General features: G+C 48.1%; 1 protein-coding gene across 2 annotated transcripts; it reads left to right on the top strand.

Moving 5' to 3' along the window:
- The first annotated feature begins 336 nt into the window (after nucleotides 1-336).
- Nucleotides 337-11214, top strand: LOC101796243 (regucalcin). Of its 2 annotated transcripts, none has more exons than XM_021273535.4 (7): nucleotides 337-493; nucleotides 5162-5330; nucleotides 5656-5838; nucleotides 7549-7764; nucleotides 9006-9137; nucleotides 9279-9433; nucleotides 10597-11214. In XM_021273535.4, exons 2-7 carry the CDS (start codon nucleotides 5165-5167, stop codon nucleotides 10645-10647), a joined length of 903 nt encoding a protein of 300 aa, XP_021129210.1. In that variant the 5' UTR covers nucleotides 337-493; nucleotides 5162-5164; the 3' UTR covers nucleotides 10648-11214. The 2 variants fall into 2 exon arrangements, with proteins under 2 accessions (XP_021129210.1, XP_021129211.1); XM_021273536.4 differs by lacking the exon at nucleotides 337-493 and adding an exon at nucleotides 643-1007.
- The last annotated feature ends 14139 nt before the right edge of the window (nucleotides 11215-25353 follow it).

Raw genomic sequence — 25353 nt, 5'->3', positions numbered from 1 at the left:
CGTGACGGAGCACCCGGTCCCCACAGGGGCTCAGCAGCTGCTGCTCCCCGGCCTTTCCCTGCCGGCTCCCTCCGTGGGGAGGCTTCTTGGCTTTTGTTTAATCCCTGCCTTATTAGCGGCACGCACCTCTCTGAGCAAGGACTGGTGCTGATTTAAATTGGGGTTGAGCAAGAGCGCGCTGACAGGAGAGGCTGTATCAGGAGCAGCAGCTGCTGCGCCCTGAGGGGTTTTCTTCATCCTCGTGACCAAAATCTATAGTCATGGGTGAAGCATATTTATGCCCAGCCAAGCTGGAGAAATCCCAAATAATCCTTCGCAGGCAAAAGAGCTCTGCTTACATAAAAGCAGGCGGCACTGACCGCCCAGGGAGCTCCTGCTCTTCCTGACTGAAGATCAGGGAGGGACCGGGCCCTTCCTACAAAAGGGCGAAACCACAAGGAGATAAGCCTTCACTGGAGTTTTGGGCAACGCCATTGAGTGGGCTATTGCCGGGGTGAGTAGCTACACCTGTGCCCGTCTGGAGGGTTTTAATGACCGTGTCTTCATTAGCTCTACCCTTTGCTGCTGTTGCCAGGAGGGTGGGAATGATAGCTGCAGAAGATGATTGTCTGGCTGGAGGATGGCTTTAAGGGCTGGAGACGGCCAAATTGTATGCAAAGGAAGGTTTCCAGGGAGAGAACAGTTGGGCTGGACGCTCGAGGAGAAGAAGCTGCAGCAGGGCAACCTGGGGAGCGGTGACAGATTCAGTAAATACTCGCGTGGTGGCGGTAACAAATGCAGCGCTATTGTCTGAGGGCATGCCCGTGGGTAAGAGCAGACGAGCAGCAGTGTTTAAAATGCTGCGTTAATATGTATGGAGCGCCGATACACTCCCCCAACGCGCTGCTGGGACAGATCTGGGCGCTATAAGAAGCAGGAGCAGCGGCACCGGAGCAGCGCCAGGCAGCGGGAGGGGAGCGAGCCAGCCCAGAAGGAAGCACCGAGGGCTGGGGAGCCCTCAGACAGAGGTACAGGGGCGCGTGGCTGCCATCAGCCAACTTAACTCTCCGCTTCTGCTTTGCAAAGCAGCCAAGTTAGAAACGGGTGAAGCGCGTGGTGGTGTTGAGTTGAGGAAATTGTTAAAATAATGACTTGGCTGGGTGAGAGCAAGCGTGCACCTGTTGCTGCAGGGTCACACCGCTTGTCCCCGAGGTCCACACAGCCTTTGAGAGCAGCCTGCAGGAAGGCAGGCAGGGGGGATGTCCACAGGGCGGGTGGGGTGGGAGATGCCGCACCAGTAGACCAGGAGCTGGTGGGACTGGAATCAGAAGAACCCAAAGAGATGGTGCAGGATGGGGTGGGAGCTGCGCTCGGCCAATGGGGTTGCCTTCGAGCTGTTCGTCAGCATGGGATTTCACACTGTATATTTTTTTATTGTGTCCAGGCAAGTGTTTCTTCCCATTGCATGACTTGATTTTACTCCGCCACGGCATGTGGAGAGGAAGTAACTCAAGTCACCTGAGGAAGAGTTGACTGGGAAGCATAGTTTTCTCCATTGAAATTCCTTTAGAAAAAAATGCTTTGGGGTGTCTTTTGTAGAAAAAAAAAAAAAACTTTTTTTTTTTTCCTTTAAAGTTATAATTCAGGTGGGAAGAAGGAACAAATGCTGTGAGGGTGGGCAGAGACAGAGGGGCTGTGCCGGCAGCCTGGGTGGCAGCACAAGGGCAGCCCGCGGCTGGTCCCTACCTCTGGCACGACCGCGCTGCCTGAAACACAGGCATTTGGCAAAGGATTTGGCCAAAGGATTTGGGTGGGAAGGATTGCCAGCTTTCTGCTGAGAAACGCTGGAGTTTGGCTTAGGGCCGTAGGTTTTTTTAATCTCTGCATTTGGCTAGGTGATGACTACGTTGGGATAATCCCAGGTCAAACGCGGTTATTTGCTTATCTGGGAGAAGCTTTCTTCCCGTGGGCCACGTGAGCGCAAAATTAAAGCGTTTGCTTGGTTCTCACACGGGCAGAGAAATGCGTTGCTGGTTCCTGTGCTGGTTTGGGACGGGCCCTGCCAGCCCCCCGAGCACCCGGAGCTGCAGCAGCCCGGGCTGGGCACCTCGCGGGGCAGCCGGCGGCACGGCCGGGAGCGGGAGCCAAGGCTCGATGGTGATAGCACAGCTTCATCACAGGAATAATCTTCCCTCACTGTTCAAAGCAACTTATGCTACAAAACCCTCCCCTGTGTCTTATCAACCTGCCCTTTTTATCATCCGAGACGTTTGTTTGCCCCTAAATTTGGGGAGAGCGGGCTATCCCCGGGGCGCACGCGTGGTGCAACGCCTGCTTTCCTCAGCTGCTCTCACGACAGGAGCAAAGCGCTGAGCCAGGGCTTTTCCCTCTCACATGCCTGGCTGCTGGCACTGCCAGCCGGGCCGTTCAGGAGGGGCTTGGTGCGTGCCTCATTGCTCAGCTGCCTGCTGATGGAAGGGGAAGCGCGGCAGGTTACCTGCTGGCCGCAGATAGCATCAGCGATTGCGCCTTGTTAAGCGGCTCCCCAAGCAGCAGCCGGGTTCATCGGAGCAGCACTGGAGAAGAGGCAGCAGCCCAGGTCTCGTAAGGCTTTCCTGGGCAGGTGTGGTGTTTTGGTTCACTGCCGAGTGTCGCATTGGTGCCCTACGGCTTGAGAGAAGCATTCAGCTGCTGGACCCAAGGAAAATGTGCTTAAAATTCCTTGGTTTGCACGGGCTGCCATATTCTTCTCAGCCTCCAAACCGTGACAACTTTGAATAGTGTAACTTGGAGAGCGTGGCAGTGACATCCGTCAGCCCTGTACGGGCTTTAGGTGCAATTCCAGGAGTCTGAAATGCCAATAAAATTGTGCAGAGGGGATGCAGCTAGGGTGACCGTGACATTTTTAGCCTCTTGTGTTTCTCTTTGGGGAGCACATGGCAGGTTTGGTGGTTTCTGTCTGGAATTGCTGTTTTTCCTGCATGCTCGTCTCTGATGCATTGGTGCTGCGGCCAGCAGGCCGAGAGGTGCCGCACAAGAAGATGCGGGGCAAAAGGATGCCTCGAGGTGATGAGCCCGGGGTGTTTTGAACAGCACTTTTTGGGGTTGGTTCATCACTGGTGGTGGGACTTGGTGCCATATGAAACAGCTGGTGATGAGGTGGGTGCGTGCGCCTTGGGACGGGTCTGTGAATCAGTCCCTGATCTTGTCCCTTGTGGTCCCTTATCTGCTGGCCCCGCTTTGCTGCAGCAGGAGGGGGATCCCACGGAGGTGAGCAGAGCAGGTCCCCGCTCACCAGACCATGGCTCAATGACACGGTGAGGCCAGCGTTAAAAGTCTCTGAGCATCAAGTCAAAAATATTGCAGCCACACAGCACCAAACTTCAGCCCCACAGAAACTCACTCCTCCAGCTCCAGCATGGCTTAACAGGTTTTAGAGGGTTCATTTTTGCTGGCACCTCGTGACACAGCCTCATTTATACTTCAGAGCCAGTGTTACTGAGCATTTCTATGCTGGAGCCTGGCCATTGTGGCTGGTATCAAAGCGGAGACCCGGAGACGCTCAGCATATATTGCATATAAATGGTATGTAGACGTGGCACTTGGGCAAAAAAAAATGATGAGGTTGAGGAACTACCACCCCATCCCATAATGCAGATGTGCAAAATCTCTTCCTAGCCTGCATGTTGGCCATGCGGCCTCAGCATGTTCTTCTGACATCATTTTTGGGGACAGGTGGATACATGCAGTTTTAGTTTGGGGCCCCTCGCTACAAGAAGGACATCGAGGTGCTTGAGCGGGTCCAGAGAAGGGCGATGAAGCTGGTGAGGGGCCTGGAGAACAAGTCCTACGAGGAGCGGCTGAAGGAGCTGGGCTTATTCAGCCTGGAGAAGAGGAGGCTCAGGGGCGACCTTATTGCTCTCTACAGATACCTTAAAGGAGGCTGTAGCGAGGTGGGGGATGGCCTGTTCTCCCATGTGCCTGGTGACAGGACGAGGGGGAATGGGCTTAAGTTGCACCAGGGGAGGTTTAGGTTAGATGTTAGGAAGAACTTCTTTACTGAAAGGGTTGTTAGGCACTGGAACAGGCTGCCCAGGGAGGTGGTGGAGTCACCATCCCTGGAGGTCTTTAAAAAACATTTAGATGTAGAGCTTAGGGATATGGTTTAGTGGAGGACTGGTTAGTGTTAGGTCAGAGGTTGGATTCGATGATCTTGGAGGTCTCTTCCAACCTAGAAATTCTGTGATTCTGTGATCGGGGGGAAAAAAATCAAAGCTGTGTTGTCTGAGCCTTGCCTTGTTGTGCAGAAAACAGAGCAGTCCCTGGTTCCCATGTGCGAGCATTTTCACTCCTGGTGATTGCTGGCTCTTCCCGCTTACTTTGAAGCATATTAGTGCTAATTAATTATCTGCAAATCTTATCCTTGGCTCACCTGCTGGGAAACAACGCCTGCACTGAGGCAGCAAGCTGTAGGAAGAACACGGTGTCAGGAACTGGCTGGCTCCCAGGGAATCTCTCCCATCTCTGGTGGGCGGGTGCAGCGGTGGCGTCTCCATCAGCGCTGAATGAGGGAGCCACCGGGGCCCCTTTTGTTTTGTAACAGCTGAGTTGTGGAAGTTATTGCTCAAATCGCAGGCGGGGCCAGTGCCAGGGCAGCGGCCAAGCCCCGAGGAAGCAATATGGGGTGATGTGGGGCAGAGGGATGCAAACAAGACGGATTTTTGGAAAGGATCCCGGGGAGGGATTCAGCCCTCTGTGGGAGCAGGGACCGGGATGGGAGCTCCACAGCGCTGGCAGCCTGCAGGTGGCATTGTACAGAGCATAATTAGCACGCCTGCGTTGATGAGGCAGAACTTCGCTCCTCTGCGATGAGGCTTCCCCCAGCCATGCCCAGCTCCTGCCCAGGTCCCCTCCTGCAGTCTTCTGGGCTTTCTCTGGCACTTCTCACCTGGGAGAGGTTTGCTCAGGAGGAGCCTTGGCTCCCTGAGCCCAGTCCCAGCCCAGGAGGTGCTAGGGTAGGATGAGAGGCCACAGAGGTGTCACGGGGGCCTCCTAAATCACTCCATTTTGTGGGATTTGGGGGCTTTGCCGTTCACAAATCCCACTTCTAAGCGTTGTCATTACGATCTTCCCCAGAGCGAGAGCTTTTCACGCAGCCTGTTACTGACTCTCTTCCCCTCAGGCCATGTGCTCCTCCATCAGAATTGAACCCGTGGTGAAGGAGAAGAACAGGATGGGAGAGTGCCCGGTCTGGGAGGAACGGGAGGACGCGCTCGTCTACGTCGACATTAACTCCCAGAAAGTCTGCCGCTGGAGCGCAGCCACCGGCCAGGTGCAGAGCGTGGCTGTGGGTAAGGGGCCGCTGCCTTCAGGGCCATTCGCTGCTCCGTCTCGCGAGTCTGCTCCGGGTCTGCAGAGGGAAAGGTGTGGTCCTGAGGGCTGTGTCCGCCCAGAAGGGGGAGAGAGATGGAGAACACAGAGATGGTGAGCTGTGCTCCTCAGGGGAGGATGTTACAGACATCTGCAGTAATGTTGGCCTTGCTCTGTTGGCATCAGCTCGGCCTTTCCTGGGCTAGGAATGCCCTGATCAAGCCCTCTGTGAGGTGGGGTGGGGTGGGGTAGGGCCCACTGCTGGCCCCAGAGGTGCCCATCATCTCCCATCCCTCTCGCCTGCAGATGCCCGTGTTGGCTCGGTGGCACTGCGGCAGTGTGGGGGCTACGCCATCGCCCTGGGGACCCGGTTTGCCTTTCTGGACTGGGACACCCAGGCAGTCACCACCATCCTCGAGCTCGAGCGGGATAAACCCAACAACAGGTTCAATGACGGGAAAGTGGATCCAAAGGGGAGGTTTTTTGCTGGTAAGTCGCCGGCAGAAATTTCCCCCGGAGCAAAGAGGAACTAACGAGGGTGTATTGTACACAGTGCGCTTTATTCCAGGTTCTCGATTCCTTTGTTGAATTCCCCACAAAACCCACTGCCGCCAGTGCAAGCCATCGTGTGAGTAGTGTGCTCGGCTGCTGCTTCAGCCTCTGCTCACCCAGGAGAGGAGGACAAGTGGTGCTGGATCCTTTGATCTAGATGAGGGCAGAGGCTGCCCAGAAGGGCCACCAGGCAGGAAGGCTCCGCTTCTGCTTTGCAGATGGTTTCCCAAAAGTCTGCCTGTGCAGGCAGGGTAAAGCCATCAAAGGGCTTACGTGGGTGGGGAGGTTTCTGGAGGTGCAGAGGAGGATGTGGCTCCTAGACCAAAGCAGGCACCAAGGCTCGCAGCCTTCAAATGCAAGCACTGCTCAGCCCATAGGAAAAGGTGCTGGCAGAGCAAGTGGGGCTGTTGCCACTGGCTGCAATGCAGACAGGGACCCCTCAAGTTTTCCTCCTATCCACACTGGGAGCAGGGAGCAACTGATGTGAGTGAAAATGGCCCTGCCAGCCAGCCACATCCTCTTATTTCAAATTTGCCAAAATCAGCGAATTCATTTGGCTTCTGGTTGTGCTTTAGGGCTCATGTGTCAGTAGAATGAGAACAGGAGAGAAGCTAAAGTACACCTCTTTGTATACCTGTTCCTAGCTCTGCGTGGCAGATCAATGATTTCAACAGCAGTTTTGGCCAAATGTTGTAAAACAAACTCAAGAAACCTTATAAAATAGGAGACCAACAGAAACAGATTGCCCCAACTGAAAGAAAATGTAAATGTCTCCTCTAGGGGTCTTAATTATATTTCACCCTTCTCCTTCCTTGGAGAAGGGTGAATCTGTAAGATTCACTTCTATAAGAGTGAATCAGAAATTAAATAACAAATGCAACACTGAGGCATAAATTAATTAAAAATATTATCTCACCTCTGTTGTTCTTCACTTGTGATTTACAACACCTGTATTTTAAGGTCACAGCCCATTTAAATAATAAAAGTAGCCTATAAATAGCAACAACAAGAGCCTATGATACTTGCCTACATCCTTGCTTCCTCTCATTGTGAGCAAAACCTCAGCACTTGGCGTCTTGTGGCTTTCTTTGTCTTTGGTGCCTATGACTGAAACCACACCGAGATGCAGAAACTCGCCCTGCTGTTGGCCAGGATCACTTCCCCCGGGCAGCTTCTCCTGGACTGCTCCGTGTCTGCACCTCACCAGTCTTACAGCACCCCTTAGTCCCGTTCTCACTGCCATGAAGAGGGCATTTTGCTCCTCTTCTATCATCCTGCTATTTCCTGTGGGGTCTTTGCCATCCTCAGGTGTGTAGGACCTCTCCAGGCCCATTTCTGCAAGGTCTCTGTCCTTGCAGTGGCTCCATAGCTCAGCTGCTTTGTCACTGGGGATGGAGATATTTTTGTCACCTGGGGATGGAGATCTCTTTCTTCCTATTTTAGACAGCTTGGGAAATATATGCTATTGTAAGGAGGCATTCACTATCAAATGAATAGCAGGACATACCATGAAAGCTTAAAGAGCATAACAACAATATCTGGTGCTAGGATTTCTTATTAAAAGTTAAAGGTTTCTGATGGAGCACGAGGAAGTCAGTCCTGTGGGAGCAAGCTGCTTCTTACTCAACACTCCTGCTTTCATTTCAGGTACGATGGCTGAAGAGACAGCGCCGGGGGTCCGGGCGAGACGACAAGGGGCTCTCTATACTCTTTTCCCTGATCTTTCGGTAATAAAACAGTTAGACCAGGTGGACATCTCCAATGGTCTGGACTGGTCCCTGGACCACAGGACCTTCTTTCACATCGACAGCCTGGCATACGCTGTGCATGCCTTCAGCTATGATGTGCACACTGGAAAGATCGGTACATGCGCTTTTCTAAATTTGGTGACAAGTAGCATTATGACTCTTTCTGCAGCAAGACCTGGGTGTCTAGTATCTTGTGATTTATCTGACAGATCTCGTATCTCTCAGCAGGCTGACCATGATTTTTCTCAAATTTAGGTATGGTGCAGGTGTATTTGGTGAGCAATCTTTTGACAGTCCCTCAGCTTTAGCATTTTCACCTGGATAGATGGCTCATATTTAGACCTGTCCAAGGAGTTGCGGGGATGAAACCTTTTATACCAAGAATTAGCTTCTGTGATGCTGTTTATTCTTGAGTGCCATCTACTGGAATGCCTCAATTGTATTCGCTTCATAATTGCCAATACAGAATGAGCATGTGCATATCATAGAAATGTATTTTAAAATCAAGTTATCATTGTGACTGAAGCTGAATTCTGAAGTTAAGGCTGCCTGCAGATGTTTGGCAAATTTCTCTTCAAGTCATTTTCTGGACAAAGATTTTTTATCATAATATCTGTGAAAAGGAAATTCAAGTGAGAGCACAACTGATGTAGCCTCATTTTAAAACTGTGTGGAGTATTTTTGTGCTGTCTCAACCTGTTATGCTCCGTAGGAACTATGTGGCTGAACTGCCTTTCTCTATGCTGTCATCTGTGTGAACTTGGCGAATGGATGGGTGAAAGCCGTACAAAATTGCAATTACTCAGATTTCTGTTTTCTCCTCTAAGATTTTAGGAGATAAGATTTCCAAAGAAAATATAACACAACTTTCCCTCTCAAATACAAAATCCTGATGAGGATGCATTCCCCAGGCTTGGCCCAGTGCTGGTGCCTGCATTTTTGGGTGGTGCGGTGACTGCAGGGCCTGCACCACAGCCCAGCCTGCCAAGCATGGTTCCTGGGTCTAGTCAAAACAGGGGGCTTTGCTGGCCATGAAAATAAGTCCAGTCCTTGATCTATACCCAGGAGAGATGCCATTATTCGTGGGGTGCATCACCCACAACAAGACTGCCATGAGCACCGCAGCCCAGGAGAAGCGGCTGTGCCTGGGAGGTTTGCCATGGGGACAGGCCCTCTGGTCCTCGCCCCTCAGTACAGGGCAGGAGTGCTCAGAAATGCCGACACGATATGAATTTTACAGCACATTTTTCTCACAGAACATGAGCTTGTCTGCTGCCAAGAGTGGGGAAGCTGCTGGGTGGGGACCTGCTGGGGACCGGCAGCCCAGGTCACCTGGCTCCGTGCCTCTGCCCACAGCCTGCCCCAGGCTCGTGTACCGCTTGGAGGAGGAGGAGGGGATGCCCGACGGGATGTGCATTGACGCCGAGGGGAAGCTCTGGGTGGCCTGCATCGACGCCGGGAGAGTGATCCGTGTCGACCCGGAGACGGGTGAGGCCTGCCCTGGTGGCACCTTGTTTGTGGGGACATGGCCCGACCTTCACTAACAGCAATTTCCCGTTTGCCTCCTCCCTACAAAAAGGGAATTGGGAAACAGTCTCTTTTTTATTTATTTATTTTCTTTCCCTGCAGGAAAAAGAATCCAAACCGTGAGGCTGCCGACGCCGAGGATCACCTCCTGCTGCTTTGGTGGGAAAGACTACGCAGAGATGTACGTGACGTCTGCCTACGACGGGCTGGACGAGGCCACCCTTGCCAAGGAGCCCCATGCAGGAAAGATTTTCAAGGTGATGGGTTTTGATTTTTTTATTTATTTTTTTTAAATCAGACCTGTCAGGCCTCACAGCTCCTATACTTGCGTGTCTGTATAGCATATTCTGTAATATACTGTAAGGAGGAACTGGGTGTCACTCCTATTTCTTACTATAATTTTGTCAGTTTCAGAAATTCCTCTCCCTTAAATCTCAGTTTTCAGTTGTGCCAGGATATCTAAATATTTACATCACAGATTGCTAGTTTAAAAATTAAATGCTTACATTCACCAGGGCAAAAAGTTGCATCCCCATCCCAAAAATTCGGGGACTTTTTTAGTCTGTTAAGTGCTACCTTTTAAATAATTAATAACTCATATTTTTGTATAGGGTTCTTCAATCCAAAGCTTTTTTCTCTCATCATTTTGCAGTCCATTAGCAAAAAGGGAATTGGGAGAATAAAATGCTCTTCTGAAACAGCAATTACTGTCACTGAAAGTTGAGCATAACATGAAAGGGTTGGGCTGTTAGTGAGGGGAAATGTAAAAAAATTAAACTTTATTATCAGTTTGGCAATAGGATGAAGACATGTTCCAGGAGGGACGGGGATCTAATCTGGGATCTGGGACCTCCTAATTGAAAGGGCATCCAGAACAGATTTCCCATGCCTGAGAACTGATAGATCTTTCAAGCAGACAATTTTAGGAGGTCACAGGAAAACTGGAGACCAAAAGATCATCATGAACCTTGATTCTTTTTTTTTTTTTTTAATTTAATCTCTGTTCCTCAGTTCTTCAGCTATAAAAGGGAACTGATATTTTCTAAAACTCACATTCGTCTTGTACGGGCAAAGTAATTTAAAAGTTACTATGGCTTGTTTGGATAACACAGAGCTAAGTACCACATGTAACAGTCACAAATACTGTGTAAATTAGCAAAAGTAATGAGTGGTGCTTGATAATCTTGAAGATCTTAATGGTAAATGTTTCCAAAGGACTCCATGTAATGGCTCTTTTTGGGTTCTTCTTGAAGCAGGGGATCCCTGATGTAGGGATAGGTTGCTATGATTTATTTTTGTACATTTGAATGTTTCCATTGTGCTCAGAGATTTATCTCCTTCCTTCCCTCCTTCCTATTTTCCTCTCTCCCTTCTTCCCTCCCTCTCACTTTTTTTTTTCTTTTTTCTCTTTGTTTAACAGATAACAGGCCTGGGCGTTAAAGGGATCCCCCAGAATTTCTTTGCTGCTTGAACGCTAACACTAAATAACAAAAACAACAATGGAGAAGTGTAATTCTGACAAGGAGAAGTCCAATGAACTACAGAATTCATCTGTGTGAGGATTTCTAAACCCATGTTTGCGAAGGTGATTGGAATTGAAGATATTGCTATACGATAGGTTGGAGAGGTAAAGTTAACATGTTACATTTTGATATCTTTTGTGACTTCACATAAAATGCTTCAAGCTCAAGCTTAGGGTGCTTTTGAGCTTTCTGATGGCCAGCTCTGGATTTTTGTGTCTGCGTTGTTCCTGAAGCAGACCTGACTCCCGTTTTGTCTCGTCATGATACAGTGATAGAGCAGCAATGATACGGCAGATTTTAATACATATTTTGAGTGTGATGCCTGGAACTGGACTGCTTCTTTGCTGTGGAATTTCCCCCAGAGTATTTTCTTAGTGGTCAGACTTATTTGTAGTATTCAAGCTCCAATTTTAGATCCTGGCTGGCCTGCTTCCATTTGCTTTGTCACAAATTTTTGTCTTGTCTTTAGGACACCATTTATGCACTGAAAATAAACTACACAGCCATATTTAAAAGGTGTCTATGGACTTTTTTGCTCTGCATTCAGTCATGAATGCAAAAAACATGGTGACCACCCACAGTCTGGATGCAAACAGGCTGTGAGCTACGAGGATGGCCTATGGCACTAAAAACTGATGCTCCATAGAAATGACCTGGCAGAGGTCACATTTGGCACAGCCATGGACTTCCCTTTGCTTTCCATATCTTCTTATTGAATGCACAGCTTATTTCTTCTGCTCCTGTTCCAAGTCTTTACCTGCTTTTTTTTTTTTTTTTTCCTTTCAGATTTTCTCTTTTTTCTCTTCACCCTGAGTTTCTATCCCCGCTTAGAGTAATCTCACATTTTGTCAGCTTTCTTGTGTCTCTTTGTGGTCCGTATTGCTCAGTGTCAGGTATGAAATCCTTGTCCCTGCCTTCAGTGCTGTGCTCAGGTTCCTGGCTGCATTACCCTCACCTCACCTCCTCTTTCTTCTCTAGGAGGTCAAACATGGCTTATTGACCTTTCTCCCTCTGCTGAAGATGTGCAGGTTTTTTTCCCACACCAAAGCTGACACTGGCTTCTCAGGATTCATACAGAAGACTCTCACCCTAACCTTGCTTCTTGGAAAATAGGATTACACTTAAAAGTGAAGAAAATTGCAGCATTTGAAAGTGTTATGAGCTAAATGAGTCTGTTAAAGGCACTACCTAGATGTGGGAAGAGGAAGTTTTGCATTTAAAACATTTGTCTATTAAACAGAGGCAGTGTTATTTGTAGTTTGTGAATCGAACTAACTCTTCCTTCCAAAATTGAACTCTCCATGGACTAGTCTCTGAGCTGTCCAAAGCCAAACTGAAAAAAAAAAAAAAAAAAAAAAAAAAAACCACAAAAAACCTAACAAACAAACAAAAACTAACAAAACTTCCAGTTTCAAGAAGAAATGAGGAAGGTATCAGTTTGGCAAAGCTTGAAGTTAATGGCACGCTTTCAGTGCTCTGGGCCCAGGTGCTCAGCAAGTTACTTCTGCCAGTTTGGCAGACTGCTCATTTTAAAGACTTTGTTCAGAAGCATACACCACTCAGTTATTATTTTCACTGAAGTTATTTTAACAACTGGAGTAAATCTTAACCTTAATAAAGGCCATCACTATTTTAAGGAAGTTTATTTTTCAGAAACTTGTAAGAGAGAGAGAAGGAAGGGAGACATCAGTAATTTTGGTGCCATACTGTGAATTCATTTGTCGGATATGATTTTCTTCTTTGATGCTACACTTCACTGTAACTCCAAGAGCTTCTGCCAGGAGTTGTGGCCCCTGTTGGCTTGGTTGAAGGGACTCCTGAATACGGGGTTTTCCCAAATGGCCTCAGCACCCCTGCAGGGAGCCAGGACCTGTCCAAACCCTGTCCAGACTGATCAGGTGGGAGGTGGATGTGAAGTTGTTCACTTCTTCCCTCTGCTTCTACTGCACGTGCTGCAGGCAGGGCAAAAAGAGCTTCTCACATGTGAGCAAGTGAGATGCACTTTGGAAAAAGTTGACAGACATGGTTATGTGAAAACAGAGAGTGCCATGGGACAGGGCAGGGGATCTCCCAGTGTTTCCTGGATTTGTGCAAACCTGGGCCCTGATGAAGTTGACAAGTTGTAGTTGTCTCCTACAACTCCATGAGCTATATAGTTCATTATCCTGTGAGCAAGAGCTGATTATACCACAGCAGTATGGAAATCCCAACTCAAAGTGTATTTTAGAGGTTATTTAAATGAGAACCCAAAGCTGTGCTGGATTCACTGAACCATTGTGACCCATTTGATCCCGGCTGGGGCAGCAGATTCTGTCCCATCAGAAGATACAGCTCTGTGGAGATCTGCTTGATCTCAGGAGGAGCTCCAGAAGCTGTTTTCAGGAAAAGCTTAGTGCACGTGCAACAACTCTTCATTGAATCAATTCATTTTGATCTGTCTTTTGCTTGTTTTCTTTAGTTACTGTCTAGAGAAAGGTTTGATTTCTGTAGCTATCCTGTGCATAGCTGGTGAAATATAGTCTTTTAATTGAATTAGGTTTCTTTATACTGCCTGGAAAGATGAACAGCACAGAATACGTTTTCAGATCCTTAATGCTGACACTGTGATTTTACAAAGAGTTCACCAGTGCTCATTGCTCACCACATCAGACGTTTCAGTGCCTTTCTCTGGGGTATTTGGCCATTCTGCCACTGCTTCTCAAAGCCTTGAGTCACCTCTCAGACACCCAGCGCTTTGAGCAGGGAGTAAGAACTTGATGCCTGAGGAAGAGAATCTTCCCAAGTAACTCATGCATGGAGCAGCAGGGAAACTGCAGTTAGTTGTTTGAAAATGTTGAGCAGGGTATATATGGTAAAGGTTCTTGGCCCATTGCTCTGCTTCACTCCTCCCTTGGTCTGGAAGGTAGGTGAGTCCATGCAGCTGCACAAAGCCAACTTGACTGAGAAATAAAATGTTCGGCTCATTCTACCGTTTGCTCAAGCACCAGGCTGCTGTTTGTTTCCCCAGTTATGATTCCAGTAGTAATTAGGCTGATGGGGGTTCTTACCAGCAAAGGTGTTAAATGCCTTCTGGCACCGTGCCTATGCCAGACTGGTATAAGGAACATGGACAATTGTGCAAGATTTCCTGTTTACCCGCTCTGGAGAGGAATGTGAAAGCAGGATGTTTGGAGGATAGTCAAGTGTCTTAATCTTTAATAAAATAATAATAAAAAAGTAGGAAATGTATGCAGACACTTCATTTAATACAAAATATCAAATTATTTACAAAATTGTCTATCCAATAGCCTACGTGCTCTTCCAGAAAAGAAAAGTAGATTGTTTTGAAACACTGTGCACATGACAAAACCGTATTACTCTGATATTTTTTCTAGAGCTTCCCTGGGCATGCAAGCCAGGCTGTCTTGTTTGCAATTCTCTCACTCGCCTTCCCCCACCTCTGAAGGGAGGTACCACGTGTGCCTCTCAAACTCCAAGCTCTGAGGGCTTTGGGATCTCTCTCAGCTCCGCAGGGCTTCCCAAAAAGGAATATCTTGAGGGCGAATTTCTCTCCATTGCCAAAAGGCTCACTATTTCACTTTTCAGATTTCAGAAGTTATTGTTTTATGATTTTGCTTCCTAAAAAGTGTGTACTGAAAACCTTGGGGGGCTGTTCTCCAGCCTCATTAATCAAGAGCAGGATGAAGGCAAGAAGGAGGGAGGTATGGGACTGAGTTTATTCACCTTGTGCATTTTGGGAACAACATGGTACCTATAGTCCTCTGTCATCTCTGAGATGGCTACTGGGTGGCCCAGTAGGCGCATTGGTGTGGGTCAGCCCCGCAGGGTGTGATGCATGGCAGGGAGGCTGCTGCCTGCCCAGGGATCACCTGCTGATGGGGCATCTCCCCTGCATGGGTCATGGGCAGAACATAAAGGAGCTTGTCAACAAGGTTTCCCTTGTGAGGGATTGCTCTCCACATCCTGGCCTTTGTTTTCTGTGTTTCTGAACTGGGTAAATTGTAGTTCTCTTGCATGCTTTCAGCTGGGGATGTTTTGGTCCTTACATTTCCTAGCTTTTGTGGACAGCCTGAATGCCCTTTTTCACCTGCCTGAAAAGACACGTCTTTGTGGAAACCTAATTGATCTAAGCTTTGGTTTCCAAATATTTGTAAATGGAGCTAGGGTGCAAATGAAGCTGGTTAAACATCACAGCCATGCTGGCATTGCTGCTGCACCCACAGCCCTGCAACTGGCAAATGCAGTGACGTAGGATTTGCCCAGGGAAATGCTGCCATCACCGTCCCTGGGGGTGTTCAAGGAGAGGTTGGATGTGGTGCTTAGGGACATGGTTTAGTGGGTGACATTGGTGGTAGGGGGGTGGTTGCACCAGATTATATCAAAGGTCTTTTCCAACCTTAATGAGTCTATGGTTCTTTGATTTGCTCTGCTGGCTTTTACTGTTGTATCCAGGACTCTGGCAGAATAGAAGAAAGAGTTCTTAAACCCGGATAAGGAGACTTAATCATTTTTTATAGCAAGCTTTGTTTATCTGTTTATTGTTCAGATTACCCACTTAGTATCAAAAAGAAACTCTGAAGATTGTCTTTTTGTTAATGAGAAAGGGATGGGCACAAAGTAAATGGCTTAAAATGAAAAGATCTCTAAGTGCCACCTACTGCAGGTAAGTAAGTCCTTGACAGAACAAAGAGGTAGCTAGCTGCCCAGGGGAAATAAACTGGCTTTGCATAGCTTGTTTATTTTACCTTGACCCTATCATGCTCCATATCCACATCAGCATCACACTGACAAACAACTTGAATTCAGATCTTTGCTACCTCCTTGCTGTTATCGCTGTGTCAATGAGAACCGAGATTTGAGTGGGTGATAATGCACAGCCTACAAAGGAGAGACATTGGACTTTGATCCACTATTCACTTGAAAACACTCTTGGAAAATGAGAAGTAATTTGCCATACAAACTATTAACAGGAATATTGGATGATCTGGGCAGTTTTGCTCAGCAGATGGGCCTGACTGGGGAAATGGCTGCAGGAGCAAGAGGCAACTCCTCAGGAGGTGTATGAGCAGGAACTGGGTGTCCTGTAAAGAACAGCTGAAGGGCAGAAAGAGCCGTAGATCAATTTGTTTTGTCCAGAACTGGAGACCACTTTAGCTGCTGAAAGAAATAGCTTATTGGCCTTGCTTGGGCTGCATGTTGCAGTATTGCCAACTTGAAACAGTTGGTGTTGGTTCTCTTCCAGCACCCAAATGAGACTCATGTGAACTATAAACGCAAGCGGTGATGACCTCCGAGGAGATGCAGGACCCTCGTTCTTCTCATTTTAATTCATCCTTTGTCTTCTTAAAGAAGAAAGTGTTAAACTCTGTGTTTAGTAGCACTCATGTAGCATTACAGAAAACTAGACATGAGTGAATACCCTGGCAGGACAGTGGTATCTTCTGGAGACAGCTGGTATCACAGTGTTGAAACACTGGGAGGATTTTAAGGAGGGAAAGAAAAAGAGCTATAAGAGAGAAGACAAAAACAAGGAAGCTGATGTGATAATGAAGATGAATGTGAAAACACAGACATGTTGTTGGCAGGTAAATAAGTCCTTGACTGAACAGGTGGGCTCCATAATTTGGAAGTAAAGCTTGAGCTGGCAGATTTATACCTGAAGGGATTCTTATGACTCAGAGGAAACTGAAGATGCTTGCTCCATCTTCTGCAGGACTTTCCATGCCTTATGCTGCACTTTGTGCCTGTACCTCAGTCCCCCTTCAACCTCCATCTACCCTCTCTTGCCCCTGCACCAGCACACCCTGCTTTGGAGAGGGTTCCCCTGCCTTGCCTTGCCTTGCCTCGCCTTCCCTTCCCGTGATTCAGCACAAATTCCTCCCTCTGTCCAAAAAAAAAATAAAATAGAGTGCCGTGAACAAACTTGACTGCACTATCTTGGCTTGGGGAATGTTGTGTTATTTCTGGCCTGGAGCAATTTGGGACCTGGAATTGCGTCTTCCAGTGTGAGGTTGCTTCACTGCTGTTCTGGCAGTGCTCCTGGGAGGACTGGCCACAGCTGTGTGCTCTTGTCCCTTCTGCCAGGCCCACGACTCAGCCAGGGCTCCCTCCCCTCATCCAGCGAGCTCTCTGTGCTCTCTGACAGAAGGTTATTGCTCTGAAATCAATGAATTCTTCACCATAGTGGCGAGAGAAACAGCCCGCTCCAGGGTGTAACTCAGCAGACGGATTTTAGATGTCTTCTCAAGGCTAGAGGGTTGCACCTTTTAATTATTTACTCTCCTTGATTGCAAAAGCAGTCTTACCTGGGTGAGCGCAGGCATCAGTAGACACCTACATTGCAGGTGTCTGTGGGACTGGACGGGCCGAATCCCACCTTTGTGTCTCACTGACCTGGATTCCTCTCTCAGGTGTAGGCTGTGTTGGCCAAGAGGTTAAAAAATTAGCTGGGAGGTCACTGAGTGACGGCACAGGCTTGTGTCTGAATAGTGACAATCTTCACTTCTACTTTGTTGGTGCTCGGAGGCCTTCCCTGAGCTCTGTTCTCCAGAGATTTGTGTGGGTCAGCACTGAATTCCTCTCTGTCAGTGAATACCAGAGCCTGCCATGGCTCAGTTTGTTTTCCCTAGAAGATAGGAGCTTCTTTTCTTGTGATAAATGACCGTCCCTGCAGCATGTGATGTTTGTTGTGGCAGGCTGGGGTGTAAAGAGCCCCAAGGACAGCTGATACCCTGCTGGGGAAAGCTTGCTAGAGGTGCACAGACACCGCCTGCCTGGAAGAGCTGGAGAGATGTCAGTGCTGTCATCTCTGCTCTTGGGTAACTGAGGCACAAACACGATCGCTTAGGAAAGCTTTAGCTGATTTGGAGAGCCCCAGAGGAGCTCCATCTGCTGGTTCCTGCTCCAGCCAACACCTGGTGGGTTTTGGCAACATGAGGTCTGCGGTAGGGGTTGGTAATGGGAACCTGTGGGAGTAACTGCTGAGAGAAGGGAACGCAAAAAGTGGTGCCCAGGAAAGTGGTGACAAGTGCCATGGACTCCATCTTCCCTCTGCTGGTGGCTCCTGCTGTGGCTCCATCCTCCTCCCACCCACTCTGGGTGCTTGCACCCCCTTCACAAGGCGCAGTGGGAGTAGCTGCAGGCAGTGCTATCACTTGGTCAGTGCAGGTGAGCTCAGCTCGGCATGAGGCTGCCAGGGGCAGTGTCCCAGGAATTTGCTCTTCATTTTCGTTAAGAGGCAGGCAACTGAGAAAGAGTCGCTATTTTCTACAACCTATCAGTAGGGATGTCCCAACAAAGTGAACCTTCTGTTTACTTTAACAGAGGGCTTGAACCATTGCAAGACTCCGCGTGCAGTTCCTTGCTGATGCAATGACAGCATCCTAGGGCAAGCAGTAGCTCATCAGGTGCATTTCCTGCCATGCTGGTGACCTTTTTTTATAATTTAAACAGGACAATTTTATAATCTTCTCATTTGTTTTCAGCATTTACTTTAAAAATTTGTGTGTGTGGTGGAGGGACGGAGGAGGAAGAGAAGCCAAAAAATGCTATGGTCACTGAAGTACTTTCCTTTCCTTTATTTTATTATTATTATTTTTTGTTCTTCTATTATTATTGTTAGGATGAGCTAGTGACTAGGACAATTCCTCTTAAAGGATACTACATACAAATAGCTTTGAAATCTCTTCCCCCATTAAAAAAAAAAAGTCACGATCTACAAGGTGAGCTATTTTGGCTAGCTAAGATGAGGAGTGACTGAGTAATGGTGATGCACTGACCTCTGTTGGCATTGTGCTTTCTTATTGAATCTCCCCCAAATGCTGAAAGTAATGCTTTCAAAAATGGATGATACATCTGAGACAAGACCTGAGGCAGAATTGGGCCTATGCTGAAGCTGTGTGCTCATGCCACAATAAATCTAACACTGGGACTCTTCAACCAAATCACAGGGCTCGGGCATAATGACATGCTGTGCTGGTTTCCTAAATTTTCCCTAAAAATCTCAATCAGCTGTTTTAAATATGCCAAAAAAATCTGGGGATTTTCTCTTGTAGCAGCAGACTCTGTGATGGACCAGGCATTGCCTGCCTATCCTTCTGCAGCTGGCACGGAGCCAGCCTGAAAAAGGAAAAGCACCAAGATCTGACATTACTGTGGCTGTTGGGGAACCACATGCCCACGGCTGATTTTGATCTGTTTTGCGCTGCTGTATCACCATGTAGTGTGTTGATCCCACGTTAGTGATCAGTTTTGCCTGATCATGCACTGTTGATCTGCGGTGAGCAACCTTTTTCTCTGCAACACCCTACACAGACTTTGACCAATTATCTCCCTCATAACTCAAAGCTTCATCTCCTATGGAGACAGCCTGCCAGGGGAGTAGTGGCCATAAGTGTTAGAGGAGCCTGGTGGAGAGAAAGAGGGGGCTGCAGTCAATCTGATTTTAGTTTGGGATGGGCTGACTTGCCCTCTAGATGTGGTGCACAGCTAGCTCCAGTGGGGATGTCAGATGAATTTGCCCCCTTTGGAGCAGAGATGCTTGGCACTGATCCTGCGGTGGGAACACCTTCCAGGTGCGTGCCAAGTTTGGCTTGGATGAAACTCCAGGTGACGCCAGGATCTGACATGTGAAGCAATCATCATGCTGCTAAGGAGCATGATACCCCCAGGAGAATGAGGAGTGCGTGTGTAGGGAGCGGTGACAGTGGGGACGGCTATGTGAACTTTGGCTGCCCTGGTACAGGGAGGCTTCCTTCCCCATCTGCCCCTACAAGGACCGAGAATTTGGGAATTTTCTGTTTAGGAGATGTCTGTATTCCTCTCATTCCCCAGGGGGCGCCTGTATGCACACCTTGGGGAGGCACAGTGTTTATGAATCTCCCTCGGGAGTACCAGGGCTACTGAGAAACTGTGGGGAAAATAAATAAAATTAATCCAATTAATCCCTACTTTATTTGGACTTCTCAGTTTGCTTGCATTTTAAAGAGAAGCTGCAGCTGCAGACCACGGGCTAGCCCTTGGAGATGTGTTTTGAAGAGGAGTGGAGTAAGAATCAGGCTCTCCTGTCTTCGTTTCTCACAGAGAGCTTTTGTTTGGAAGGAAACCTGCCCAGCTGAGGCGTGAGGGGCATAATATGCAGGGACATGCCTGCTCCTGTGCTGCTGGAACCGGAGGCTGAGGCTGCTGCTCTGTCAGAATATCTGAGTCACATTTTCATTTGTTTTGTTCTTAGCCTGAATTGAGAAAGATCTTGTAAGAAATTTTATGGCTTTTGACATCACTCTGCGCTTTTGCAAGACAATAGCTCGATATTTTGCCTTAGGTGTTAGATTAAAAAATAACTGGAGATTGTGCAAATATTTCTGCTTAGCCGTGGTTATCACGCCAAGGCCCCGTACCCAAGGTCTCCAGGCTGGTGACTTCTGCTGTTGGGGTGGTTCCACTAACGCATGCCATTAAGATAGCAGTAAGATGTCTGTTTGTGCTGCTGTTGGATGGCTCTTCTGTGAAAGCACTGGTAGAGAGCCCACATGGGAGGAACTGAGGGGAGAACCACACCTCCTGACCACCAATACTTGCTATCGGGGCAAATCTTGGTGGTATACAGAGCCCATAGGTGACACCTGAGCAATGGCAAGCTGCAGGTACACAGTTCTGCTGCACACAGCATTTTGACACAGGAATATCACTGGCCTTGGCTCCCTGAGGGGTCATGCTCCAGTCAGCAAGGCAATGAGGAGGAGAACAGACCACCACACGGACGTGCTCGGGCAGCTTAACTTTTCTGCAGAATTACACAGTCCTAAACTCTGTCTGTGAGAACAAAGGGACTTGAAAGAGACTGTAAGAGCAACGAGAACTGCATTTCTCAATCTTCGTGCTAACATCTACGGGCCTGAAATCATTTAGGGGATTTTATGTTCGCTTTCATTTTAAACACGAGGAAGTTCAGGGTGGCTGAGTGAAGGGGGAGTTTTACATATTCCTAATGCCTTACGGATGTGTTCTCAGAGCAATTCGTGTCTTTCTCAGACCCCTGCTTTCCCCTCTCCTGGCTGGTGCTGCCCCGCAGCTACACGAGGAGCGCAGGCGTGAGGGCTTCCAATTTGTAGCTGATGTTTCTGGTCAGCAAACTGGTGGAGCCCACAGGCTGAAGGGGCTTCTCCCATCCCAGCAACATGGCTATTCAGGTACAAACAGTTAATGGGTGCAACGGCGTACGGTGAGTGTGCCATCATGTTCTTCACGTGGATCCGGGGAGCAGGAAAAACTCGCATTGCAACTTGCCACAAGTGTCCTTGCTCCCTGCAGCTCCGAACATGTGTGCTGTAATAAATGTGCTCGTATACTGCTGTAAGTGAGTTTTATTACTGTCCTTGATTACTGTGAATTGCTCAGTTGCCGTTGTCACGATCGCTACGGGTGGCATACCTGTGGAGATACTGCAAGGAAGACTGACGTGGTTTATACAGCAAAACTTGGCAGTCATAAAAATCTTAATCCATGGAAAAGCCCATTGCCAAAAGACAGTCTTCAGACTATCTTTTGTAGGATATGATTTGCTTATAACAGGCAGTGGATTTTTTTTTCCTTGCAGGGAGATGTACAAAGTCCTACAGGGTGCTGGGGGTGAGGGTGGAAGAAGTCTTAGTGCATCTTAGTCCAACAGAAAAAAACCTGCTGTGGGACATTAACCCATGGGAGGAAGCAAATTACAGTCAGCTGGGGTTTGGCCACTGCTAGAGCAGCTCCTCTGTCTTTCCTTGTGTCTCCTTCATGAAACACAACCAGTGGCATTCAAGCAGCTGCCGAGCCCCCAGTGCATGGTGGTGGCTTCATCCCATTGCCTCTGAAAGGCGCTGGTTTGTTAATGCTGCGTTTTGAGGCTTGGCAAATCTGCTTTTGAGGCCAGACAGCACCTCGTTTTGTACGTTGTGCTCAGCAGTGCTAGTAACATCCCCTAGGTAGCAATGCCTGGTAGCTGCAGTCCTTGTGTGTCTGGTGCGACTTTTCAGCTCCCCATTCCTGACACCAACTTTCAGCGAGTGCCAGTGGAAAACAATCCTCCAGCGAGTGGCTACTTTTAGGCCACGGTGAGGTCACTATGGTGTTTTTTTTTTTTTTTTTTTTTTTTTTTTTTTTAACTAGGTAATAAAGTAAAAAAAATGTAATAAAGGATAAAATGCTTTGTCATGTTTCCTGGTCCCTTTGGAACTGCATAGGACATCACTTTTCTGTTGTAGATCCTAGCCTGTATTATTAGCAGCGTTTGACCCAGGCAAGCAGCATGAGCTCAGCTGCCACCAGCCCTGCACCTGCAGCCTCTGGCACGGAGGACTCGTGCTGTTTGCTCATGTCCCCTTGGAGAGCGAGCCTCTGCTACAGGTCACTTCAGACCACACCTGCACTGCCCAAGTGCCTTTGGTCATACGCCCAGGTACTTACGATAAGCGTGCTGAGGCCAAACATGAGCACCACGTCTACACAAATGCATCAGATACGGCTTTGCATGGCACGGGGTAGGGCTGCTTTTGCACCGAGGATGTGGTTTGTCTGACCTCTGCCACCTTGTCGATAGGTGAGGCATGTTGGTGCCCAATTATGGCCCCTGAAGGGTCTTACTGTACGTCAGGCTGTGGTTATGGCTGACCATGCAAACCAGGAATGCATGGTGGTGGGGTGGGAGGGAGACAATCTTGAGGAAAGTATTCATAGTTCTTTCCCAATGATCCAAGCTCAGAGCCATCAAGGCTTAACCTACAGGAGAGCATCAGGAATTAAGGCCTGGATGGCTCAAAGACACAGACACTACAGCCTCTGCCCAGTGTCAAAGGTACTGGAAACTTGTCCCCGAGGATGCAGGTGCCTGGTTTTCACAGCTGATCACAGGGACACAAGACTTGCTCTCAGCTTCACCACTGTGATGGATTTAAGAAGAGTCCCTCCTCCTCCCCACTCTGCCACCACGTTAGGAGCTGCGTGCAGGAAAGATGTGGGCAGGGCACTGTAACACTGCAGCTCGCCTCCTGCCCCAGCTGCTGCCTCTTGTGCCACTCTGAGAGCTGCCTCCTTGGAGGACAGGTGTTGCTCTACCCTGTGGGTTCAGCTTCTGTGGGGATTAGGGTGTCATTTATTTTTATTTTTTTCCTTTTTTTCTGACTTGTCCCAGCTATCAGAAAGAGAGATTTGTGTAGGATGGGGAGTGTGGTGAGAAAACAGTTGCCAGAGCTCAGGAGTTTGCCTCGTCCCCATAATTTTTAAGGATAATTTTTAAGGATAATTTTTAAGGAAAAGGACCAGAAAACAAAGCTGAGAAAAGGGAGGAATGAGAGGAGCAGGCTTCCCTTATTCATTGCTTGTAACTGGAAACCCTTTCTAGTGTCTCCCCAGTTCCCAGGGAGATGGCTTCTCACCATGCAGGGAATGGGTTCTAGCAGCAAAGCCTCCTTCTCCTCGTCCTCCTATCTTCTCAGGCTTTGGGTCTGATGAGGAAGATTTGTTTATCTTCCCCTCCAGCCTCTCTTTTTATCAGCATATTATGAGCAGCTTTGCTGTGTCCCCACGTGCTAGCTGGCCTTCTGTGGTCTGCTGATCCAGTGGACACAGCTGATTACCTGTCTGAAAGACAAGAGGAACCAGCAGCTCCACATGGCTCCTGCCCCATTTTATCATTCCCTGACTAGCAGAGGATTGCCTAGCGGGGTGTCAGGAGGGGGAATGAGTGTTTGTGGAGGACCCCGAGACTCTAGGAGGATGTGCCACTGTTGTAACAAGAAAGCTGCAAGAGTCTGTCCCATGCACTGAGGAAAATTGTCATTTCTTGGATCCTTCCCCTCCCCACAGCACACGGCTCACACTGTGGCTGTCCGCTTGGAAGGACTTAAGTCACTTGTTTAAGGTACTTGGAAGAGTCTTTTTTAAAACACTGGTGGGACGAGAACTAACCTAGCTTTACTCAGTGTTTTTTTAGGGCTTTCCAACCTTTCTTGTCAACACTGGTGTAGTCATGTTGAAATTGAAATCTCAGTTGCTTCTGTTTGAGAAGAAAATTGTTTTGCTTGGACCTTGCCTCAAGCCCACTGAAGCCACAGTTAACATCAATGGGACTGAATCAAACTGAAGAAATCTTTTTTTTTTCTTGTTCAAGAATTTCAGTTAAAATTTGTGCTAATAAAATTCAACTCCAATTTTCTTTCTCCTCTCTGTTATTCTAAAATCCACCAAAACATTTCAATTTTCTTGCAAAACTGATGAGAAAATGCACATCATGCAGCCCTGGTTCCTGAGTATCCATCACACCAGGGCAGCAGTGTTGTGCTCAGTGTTGAGCTACCAGAGCAGCATTTTTACTCTGAATTCGCCTGCTGCAAACAAAGCCAGGGCTGTCCCTCTGTGATGGCGTGGATACACTGGGGTGTGTTCGGGTTACCTAAATCCCACCAAAACCCTTGTGCCAGATGATTCCTGCTGCCTGGTACTAGGTCACCAAAGACACCTCATTGACAGACACGGGGATCAGGAATCAGCGCACCAGCCCCAGAAGCAAACACAGGGAACCAGAAACCAACTCCAGGCATGCCTGGGACATATTTTTTCCCTAGGGCACAGACCTGCGGGGTGGCTGTAGCGCTGACCACCTTCCCAGTCCCTTTTTCTTGCATAGGGTGATCTCCCTGGTGTTGCAGGCTGCCTCACCACTGTTCCCCTGCTCTCAGGCGTCCTCACAGCTGCAGCTGTCAGATATGCAGCCTCTTCTCTGAAACGTTAGGCTATCTGTTTGTCCCCAAAGACAGAAATTAGGTGAGGGTTGAGGGGGCTTATCAGTCAGTCAGGGCAGGAACAAACATACAGTGCCAGGGTGTTGCAAATGTCCCCAGAACAGGCAAACATCTCAAATCCAGGGAATTCAGCTAAGGTTGTTTACAAGCTGCGTGGCATTTCTGCATGTTAAGGAGTAAAGAGGAGGTGTGCAATGTCTGGAAATAAAATAAAAACACGGTGAGGGAAGAAAAAAATTTCATGCAACATCCCAGATATTGTCAGCATTCAATAAACCTCCGAAGGCTGCAAGTCCTCAGAGAAGATGACTGATTTCTCTCAGACTGAGTGCAGTTTATTTTATTTTGGGCAGCCGGGCCTATTTAAATGTATAAAGTCCAGTTTAAGGCTCTCTGACTGGTGTCGCTCTTACCAATAAACCAGAAATATTTTGCTCTGATCCACAGCTATAAATCAGGCCTGTGTTTCCATCAAGATGCAGTGCTGAAGCTTCTGTATCTATGTGTTTTGATTCTCATAAATGTTACCAGCTTTAAACCTTTTTATTACCAAATGCTTCAAAAGCTCCTTCTGGGTAAGAAGTTCTTCTGTGTCCAATATCTTTGAACTCCACTATCCATCTTTTTAATGTAGACATTTATTTTGCAGGCATGGTGAGAAATCTTGGGCTTCTCCCCCCCTGTTCTTGAGATCTGCTATCATTACTTTTGCAAATATTGCTATAGGTTATCCTTTCCTTGACCCTTCCTTGGGAGACATGCTTATTCAGGGCTTAATCGCTTGCTGATTAATTTCCCATCATTCCTCCTTTTACTGGCTTCCTAAATCCCCCTTAGAGAGATTGTGACCTAGGGACTAAACCAGGAGCAACTGTC

This window comes from Anas platyrhynchos, chromosome 1, assembly GCF_047663525.1.
Source record: "Anas platyrhynchos isolate ZD024472 breed Pekin duck chromosome 1, IASCAAS_PekinDuck_T2T, whole genome shotgun sequence".
Classification (NCBI taxonomy): domain Eukaryota; kingdom Metazoa; phylum Chordata; class Aves; order Anseriformes; family Anatidae; genus Anas; species Anas platyrhynchos.
This window is presented reverse-complemented; position numbering and strand designations above follow the sequence as displayed.

What these genes read in the sequence shown, in the direction of transcription:
- LOC101796243 (XM_021273535.4), top strand. Translation starts at nt 5,165, where the DNA reads ATGTGCTCCTCCATCAGAATTGAACCCGTGGTGAAGGAGAAGAACAGG. An exon ending in AAAGGGGAGGTTTTTTGCTG is followed by an intron (nt 5,839 to 7,548) that starts GTAAGTCGCCGG and finishes CTTTCATTTCAG; the next exon opens with GTACGATGGCTGAAGAGACA. An exon ending in TGTGCACACTGGAAAGATCG is followed by an intron (nt 7,765 to 9,005) that starts GTACATGCGCTT and finishes CTCTGCCCACAG; the next exon opens with CCTGCCCCAGGCTCGTGTAC.